The 8,948-nt window shown below is 34.7% G+C and overlaps 1 protein-coding gene across 1 annotated transcript; it reads right to left on the bottom strand.

The window, feature by feature from the left end:
• Positions 1 to 314: 314 nt before the first annotated feature.
• On the bottom strand, positions 315 to 3,783 carry LOC140976496 (uncharacterized). The gene is made up of 2 exons (XM_073440700.1): positions 1,022 to 3,783; positions 315 to 938 (listed from the first exon to the last, which is right to left on the bottom strand). The coding sequence occupies exons 1-2, from the start codon at positions 3,582 to 3,584 to the stop codon at positions 517 to 519; spliced, it is 2,985 nt and encodes a 994-aa protein (XP_073296801.1). The 5' UTR covers positions 3,585 to 3,783; the 3' UTR covers positions 315 to 516.
• Between the last annotated feature and the right edge of the window lie 5,165 nt (positions 3,784 to 8,948).

The following is an 8,948-nucleotide window of genomic DNA, read 5'->3' as shown; positions in this document are numbered from 1 at the left end:
CACCAAACATGATATTATATTGGATAAATAATATATCGAACCAAACGATACCTTAATATAAAAAGAAATTTTTTCCTACTCAAATCAAAATATATTGCGCAATATATTTGAGATAAAAGTAATACTTTTTCATTCAAATCAACATATATTACATAATTTTTTTCATTAAATAACTAACAAAAAATATTTTTGTTGTGAAAAAATATTTTCATTCAAATCAGCATATATTATAAAATATTTATTCATAACATAATTAACAAAAAAAATATTTCTGTAAGTGAAAAATAATATTTTGGACATAAAATATAATACATTTCATGGGTCGAGTAAGATCGGATATATGTAACACAAAATTGAGAACGGTCACACAAGTTGTGTAATAATTATGCCGATCAGACTTCTAATATGAATGATATTCAGACTTAGTAAGCCTCTAACTAGTCATCAACTATTGTGAATTTATCGCATATTCACATTTGACAAAGCCATAATCAAATGAATGTAAAACTAGAAGTTTCATACAATGCTGTAATCACTTTGTGTGGAAGATGTTATCGCAAGTGAGGAGGCAAATGTAGCCGTAGTGTCTCCATTTATGTAACTCTTGAGGCGATCCAAGTCATCTGCACAGTCGAGCATCGTTGGCCGAGTCGAAGGCGACTCCAGCGTGCAGAGGATTCCCAGTTCAATCAGTTCACCGATGGCTACTTCCCACATTCTCTTCACCTCCGAGGATTGATCTCTTAGTGTTCTTAGCAACGAAGGGTCGACCACGTTTTCGGTGTTTCTGTGGTAGTGATTCTTAACATATCTGTGCAGGCTCATCCCTCCGATGAACATGTCATCCGTAGGTCTCTTTCGAGTCACCATCTCAAGAACCAAGATTCCGAAGCTGTAAACATCACCCTTGGTTGACGTATTCGATCCAAACCCGTATTCTTGAATGCAAAAATTAATATTAAAACACATAGACATACTAATGGAGAGAATAAACATAGAAGGCCAGAAAAACGAGTTGTACCTGGTGCTATGTATCCGATCGAGCCACGTAACATATTGGCAGTGGAATTGCCTGTGCTCTCAACGCCCACACCGTTCTCTGCTTCGATAGTCATTACCAGCCTTGCTATCCCGAAGTCGGAGACTAATGCTGTCATGTCGTCGTTGAGAAGAATGTTGCTTGGCTTAAGGTCACAGTGTATGACTTTAACTGGAGAATGGTGGTGCAGATAAGCCATCCCTTCAGCAATATCACTGCAAATGTTCACCCTTTGGATCAGGTTCAAATCCAAGGATCCTGTTCGTAGACTGTTTGTTGTTTGCGGATATAGACAGCTATCTAAGCTTCCATTCGCCATATAAGGCAGGACTAGTGCCTTAAAATCAGGCAGGCTACAAGCTGTTATGATTCTTATCAGATTCCGGTGGCGTATCCTCTTCAGTACCTGGCATTCTCGGTTAAAACTCTTTGTGGAATTTCTGGTTTGTACATGTAGAACCTTTACCGCTATTTGCATTCCGTCGGGCAGAGTTCCTCTGTACACGTGACCGAAGCTGCCAGAACCGATGAGTCTCAGTTTATCGAATCCCCCGGTGGCCTCTGAAAGTTCTTTGTACGTCATTCTCGGAAAGTTTAGTGACAAGTCAGGCGGCTGTTTTATCTGTTTTCTTTCTTGACTTGACAAAATGATGACTCGTAGACGCTGACATCCGATCCAGCAACAAACTGCCGAAAAGAATCCAGATATGAATATGACTGTGCAGAAGATGATCAAAAAGAGGCGTGAGTGCAGAAGCCGTAGCTTTCGTTTGCATTTCGGAATGCCTGGAACCTGCCCACAGAGATGTCGGTTGCCTATGAAAGATAGATTTGTGAGGATATTGAAGACACCCCCCGAGGGAATCATTCCAGAAAAATCGTTAAATGAAAGATCGAGAAAAGTCAAAGTCTTGCTGTTGCTCAAGCTATTCGGGATCGTTCCGTTCATCTTGTTTCTTGAAACATCGAAAGTTGCAAGGCTCTTGAGATCGCCCAACGAGTCCTGAAGATTCCCTTGGATAAAATTATTCGATAATTTTAACACCTTAAGCTCATAGCAACTTGAAATCTGATAAAAGAGACTTCCGGAAAAGTTGTTAGATGACAAATCTATCTCCTCAACACTTGATAGCGTGCTCAGTTCAATTGGCAAAGGCCCTTCAAGCTCATTATGTGACAGGTTAAGAAACCTTCTCATTTCATGCCATTTTGATATTTCCGAAGGAACCCTTCCGGTTAATCTGTTATGTGACAAGTCAACTTTTGACAGAGAAGTGCATTTGCCTAAGCTTCGAGGTATATTTCCTGAAAGAAGATTGTTGTCGAGGAATAGAAAATTTATCATCGACAAGTTTCCCAGTTCTTCTGGAATCTGATCAGACAAATTGTTATGTGACAGGTCCAACAAGCCAAGCTTAGTTAACCGGCCAAATGCAGCCGGGATCTTGGTGAAGAAGTTAAATGATAGAGAAAGCTGTTGCAACTTGGATAAATTACTGATTTCGTCCGGAATAATCCCCTTTAAACAGTTTGATGACAAATTCAGCAGCAATAGATTTGACAAATCCCCAACTTGGGGAGGAATTTGTCCAGTTATCTGGTTTTCTTGGAGTTGCAAGCTTTGCATATTTTTAAGCCCTGCAATAGAACTTGATAAATTCCCTCCAAGCTTCATGCTGGTCAACTGTAGCTCCTCGAAGTCACTGCAGTTTGCTAGTGCACGAAAGAAGGGTTCAAGATTAGTATTATCATCGTGGCTTATCATTTTATTACCTGATAAGTGAAGACTTTTCAAGTTCCGAAACTTTGAAAGAGAACTGGAAGGGAGTTCGCCTCGAATACTATTGTTCGAAATATCTAAACTGTACATCTCTGTGATGTTTCCCAACGAGGTGGGGATTTCTCCTGAGAGTAAATTGCTGTATAAATTCAAGTTCCATATGTTAGGGCAGTTTCCAATTTCGAATGGGATGTTTCCAGTTAGGCCATTCTGAGAAAAATCTACATTTTGCAGCTTAGTGCAGTTTGCAAAAAACGCTGGTGGTATAGTCCCATTCAAGTTGTTTTTGTACAAATAGATCAACCTTAGGTGTGGGAGTAAAGAGAACGATGCGGGTATTTGGCCATGCAAATTGTTTTCACTGAGTTTGAGTTCTTTAAGTTTCCTGGGGTACGAAAGTTCCCAAGGAATGCTGCCGAAGAATTGGTTTTTGTCGAGGTAGAGATATTGTAGTTGTGTCAGATTTGAAAGCACGGATGAAAGCTTTCCCAGAAGGCCAAGATTTGTCAAGTTGAGCATGATCACATGACGATGACGCTTACCCTTCCTACTACATATCACGTGTGTGAAGTTGCAGACATCGGTTCCCTCATCCCAATTCGACAGGTTTGAACCTGTGTCTGATAATAGACTGTTCTTGAATTTCAGTAGTGTGGCTTTATCGGTGTGGTACTGGCGAAGACGAAGGCTCGGGATCGCTCTCTGCCCCAGCATCTGGACAGGGTGATGTAGCAGGAGGATAAGTATCAGTATCTTCAAGAACATGCTGCAAGAGAGGATTTTGAATCTTGATAATGATTCTTTCCTCCAACATGGGGAAGGCTACATATTTTTCACTCGCCTAAGCAAATGGAGAGATCAAATTTCAAGAATTTGCGTGGTGCCCAGTGGGTAAATGAGGCACTTTGAATTAATGGTGGGAATGTTGAGGTCTATAAAGGTATGATTTGGGGAGAGAATAAGAAATTTTCTTGGTTTAGTCATAATGTGAGTGGACAACCAACTAAGGGTGTAATGCATATATGCATTAGAATTAAGAAAAAAGTAGAACTATTGCTCTTGCAAAAGTCAAACTTGGTTATATTTTTAGGTGTTTCCGAGATATTTTTAAAAAGAAAACTGTTATAAGTACAAATTGGGTTACAAAATTTATTGAAATTACAAAATTATATAATACGTTTTATTTGGAAAAACAAATTTGGAAACGTGGATGATATTTCGTTATTTTTTCGGGAAAAAAATATTTTCTTCATATCATATCATAATATGTAGGATTATTTAATGTTTTAAATGTTTTGTGATTATTTTTTAATTTATAAAGATAGTGTATTATGTGTGAAGTACAATATAATAAAATGGTTATTTTACAACGTGAAGATGAGTTAAAAATATATTTTGTAGAAAATTATGAAATAGTATAAATATATGTATTAGTATTCACCGGGAACTAAAAGGGTCTATATATATATAGATTAGGAGTGAGAGAATTTGAATTTACATTTTATCTCAACGAGAGAGTTAATGTCATCAAGTCAAGAGGTTTTCTCTGAGTCAGAAAGAACACGTCGTCAAATCAAAAAGTTTTTTATCACGATTTTGAGACACTTAGTTAGATGTTTAGTGAATGATTAATGTGTTGTATTATATATACATACATACATGTATGTATGAGTGATAAATTGAATTTACATTTTTTCTGGACGAGATTAATGTGTTGTGCTACATAAAACAATTTGAATTTACATTTTCTCTCAACGAGAGAAATTATGTCATCAAGTCGAGAGGTCTTTTGTGAAGGAGAAAGGTTATATCATCTGAGTCAAGAGATTTTTTATAGTTGTCATTTATGAGTTTGCCCATGTGATTTTCATGAGCCGATTACTGTAGAAATAAGATGCGCGTGCAACTTTTGCTTATTAAATTAATTACAATCATCATTAAAATGTAGTTTAATAGGATTAATTATTAATATAATTGCCCGAATCTCATTTTTTTCTCTTTATTTAAAACATTATTGTTTGATATATCGCATTAGTGAGTGGATTAGATCTTTTAAAAAGATTGCATAAATTGGAGTGATGATGGCTTAATTAAAAGCACTAAAACCATCAAACCTAGTGGAGAGTGATCCTTAATCATTGTTTTATACACTTTATATATTTGGTTTGTATTTAATAAATGACAAAAACTTGTGTGAGATAGTCTCACGGATCGTATTTGTGAGACGAATCTCTTATTTGGGTCATCCATAAAAAAGTATTATGATGGCATTAGATGTTCATCTTGAATTTGGTCTCCTTTAATCATCAAGAATACTCAAAAATTAGATTCTCAATTGCTCATCTTAAAACAGAAAAATGACTTTATTTGAGATCCATTTTTGTCATCCATGATGTTACTGGTTTTTGGCCTCCAAACAAAAATAAATTAGATGCTCATATTGAGAAAGAAAAATGATGTTTCTTGTTTGTGTTGATATTTTTATCATCCATTGTGTCTGATTTTAAGAGTAAGTCTCTTGTGAGACGGTCTCACGAATCTTTATCTGTGAGACGAGTCAATCCTACCGATATTCACAATAAAAAGTAATACTCTTAGCATAAAAAGTATTACTTTTTCATGGATGACCCAAATAAGAGATCAGCCTCACAAAATACGACTCGTGAGACAGTCTCACACAAGTTTTTGTCGATTTTTAATAGGCGATAGATACATAACTGAATTTAATATTTTCTTCTTCCTATGTTGGGCATTTTATAATAATTGCTTATATGTAATAAATAGTTATTTGAGAGCTTGGTTTGTTTATTTATCTGCTGAAAATTTTAATGCCTCCAACCAGGGACGGAGCCACCCCAAAGGTTAGGGTTGGCTCCAGCCCTGGATCAAAAAATAATAATAATTATTATGATATATATATGTAATTTTAACCTACATTAAAGTTTTGTCCAACCTATAAAATAATTATATTTAATAACTTAATCCACAAAAATTATTTTAAACCCATTTAATTATAAGAAGAATCAAATTACTCTATAAAATACATTTTTGGAAGCAAAGATTTGGAGTTGAAAAGGGTTGTACGGCGGAAGGCCTCGATTGTGAGAACTTGAATTTCCAACAGCAGCTAGCATTTTTCAGCAGCTAGCAATATTCAGCAGCAATGCAAGAAGTTCAGCAGAAGCTTCCAGCAGCAACTGATATTTCAGAAGCTGGTATTTTTCCAGCAGATAGAATCCAACAGCAGAAGAGTTCAGTAGCACGAGATTCCAGCAGACAATTACTGATTCTGCTTATGACTTGTAACTGAAGCATTTATCATGGACTAAAGGCTGTAATGGCACATAATGCCAGATTATGACCATTAATTGGGAGGCTAACAGTCAGAATTTTGCCTATAAATAACACCCTCAAATTTCTGAATTGGTGTTACCCAAATCTTGAGTTATCACTTGAAATTCGAGTTAAGAGAGTGCCTTTGTTCAAGCAGAAAAATCCAGCAGCGAGAGCAAGCAACTTGCAGACTTCAACCGAAACTTCTAGCAAATTACTGTAAGTGGGCTTATGTATAAATATCTTGAAACCAGTTTGATGACTTTTGTTTTGAAGCAAAGTATATGTATTTTTGATTTCTGATATCTGATTTTTGAAGCACTGAAACCTAGTGAACTAATGGTAGAAATATATATTTTGAACATTACTGAATTCTGATTACTTATTACTGGCCTCACCTCTTAGAGGAGAGAACATATAGGGGACTGATATCAGTTTAACCATTAAATTCACAAACGTGCTCAGTGCTTACTTGCTAAATTTCTGATTTCTGTTCTGAATACTGATTTTTGAATACTGATTCATGTTCTGAAAATAAGAGTTTCTGTATACTATTTGTATTATTGTTTCGGTTGAAAATGATTTGGAAAATTGGGAGTTATTCCCGCCTCCGCTTATTGAGTGACAACCATATCACTCACCTATCAAACTCATCTCAAATAAGAACGAGGAAGAAATGTTAGAAGAAGAAGAGCAGATTTAGTTCTGGGGCTGGTAAAGAAGACTGTTATTTCTCAGTTCTAGTTTATGTTTTCCGCTGCATCTGTTAAGACTTTATTATGTTTAGTTTTATATTTCCGCTGTAAAACATTATTATTTGACTTTGTATCAGACAATGAATATTCAGTATTATGAATAAAAGACTGGTTTCTGAATTTTGTACTTCTGAGGCTTGTTGTTTTCGAATGTAAATTTGAGAGCAGCGCCGGTGTCGACCAACCCCGTCCCTGGGGCGTGACATCGATTGAGTTAGCACAATGTGAAATGATTGATTTTTGCTACTTAATTGGTTTATTCCATTTATTATGCAGAAGGATTCAAAATGTTGTTTGGTTGAGTTTGTAGTTATTTTTTAGCTTATGTAGTGATGAATTCATAGAAGATTAAATTTTTCTTATGTATAGAGCTTGAGATTAACTTTCGTATGATATATATTTTAGTTGTTTCTGAATTTTCTGTTTTTCTTTGAAGTAAAATCATGTTAAATTTGTTTATACGCGGAAGTTAATAAGTGATTTTTCAATGATTTGTCAAGTGACTGCGACATATTATTTTGAGTTAATTTGAGTTTTTGAGACGATAATAAATTGTTTTACAAGGGTTTTAGTAAAGTGAAATGCTTATGTAGTTGTCTTAATGTTATTAAATTCTCAATATGTGTTCATTCCTCCTATTTAGGTGCTTGAATGTTATTAATTATCGAAGTTAGTTTTGATGCTCATTTAAAATGTTTGGTGATAACTTCTGCACCTTTCATTTGTGGTGGTCTTCTCATCCTAGACATGTGCTTTTAAAATTTGATTTGATTGAAATATTCATTTTAGAAATCAATAATCAACAGTTTTATTCGATGAAAAACCACAAGTCACATATTCAGTAGCTTATATCTAGTTCATGTCACTATTGTTTATCGAATCATGCAACCCAAGGTCAAAAATTTTATGGCTACGCCTCTGCCTTCAACTAGAAAGTATCTGTCAGGACATGATAAACGAAAAAAGAAAAAAAAAGTTGAAAATTTTATTAAGTCTCAAAAAGAGGCCATCAACAATTTTTTTGTCAAAGAATCGGGAAATCCATCACTTGAAAATTTGGGTAACGAAGAGAAAAAAGAAAGAAATTGTAATGAATTACATGAAGGCTTAGCCGTTGAAAATGATGTAGATGAAGACGTGGATGAGATTGAAGTCAATGGAAATAGTGACGGTTTGGTCTTTTAAAATAATTATTCTGAAAGTGATGATGATGTTGTTAATTCAGTAAATGAATAACCAACTTCATGAATTCTACTTGACATTTTTTATCTTAGAAACCGGGAGAATTTAGATCACAAGTGGAAGGATCATTTAGTGGAAAAAGATCCTATAAAAGATGTATTAACAGGGAAAGGTTGCAAACATAGATCAGTAGAAGACTCTCTTCGGATTTCTACACTAGTATTTTGCCAAATGGTCAAAAACACCATAGAGATTGGTTGGTGATGTACTGTTGTTGAGACACCAAACTTAAATTCATACTCTCTAAATAGAATTAGTGTAATGGTGAGTAGGGTCGAATCCATAGGAAACGATGGATTATTTCTTTCGAAGGAAAACAGTAGAAAGCGTTCCACATTAATTAAAGATATCATTTTTCATTTTGTAAAAATAGTTAATCCTTAAATCTAACAATCGAGATAATTGCAATTAACAAATTTAGTTTCGTCGATTTATTTAGACTAAATATGTTATGATAGCAAAATACACCTAATCCAGCGCTACCCAGGTACCAATCATTCATTACAATTACGGATCACTGAATTCGTGTATAACAATAGAAAATTATATATTGAATTAAATTTTCAGATTAATCAACAGATAAATTTCACAAAAATAAATAATAAACCAAAAAATACTTGAAAAAACAAAAATATTAAATTAAAGTGCAAAACCTCACAGTGAAAAAATTGAAATGGTAAAAATATCTATTGAATTCGAAATAAAACTTAGCCTAAAGTTGTTAAGAAAAAGAATGAAAAACTTTTTGCAGCCTCCTTGTGTTTCACGTTGAAGAGAGGAGAGGAAGAAGAGATAATTC

Source organism: Primulina huaijiensis, chromosome 5, assembly GCF_012295235.1.
Source record: "Primulina huaijiensis isolate GDHJ02 chromosome 5, ASM1229523v2, whole genome shotgun sequence".
In the NCBI taxonomy this organism is placed as follows: Eukaryota; Viridiplantae; Streptophyta; class Magnoliopsida; order Lamiales; family Gesneriaceae; genus Primulina; species Primulina huaijiensis.
This window is presented reverse-complemented; position numbering and strand designations above follow the sequence as displayed.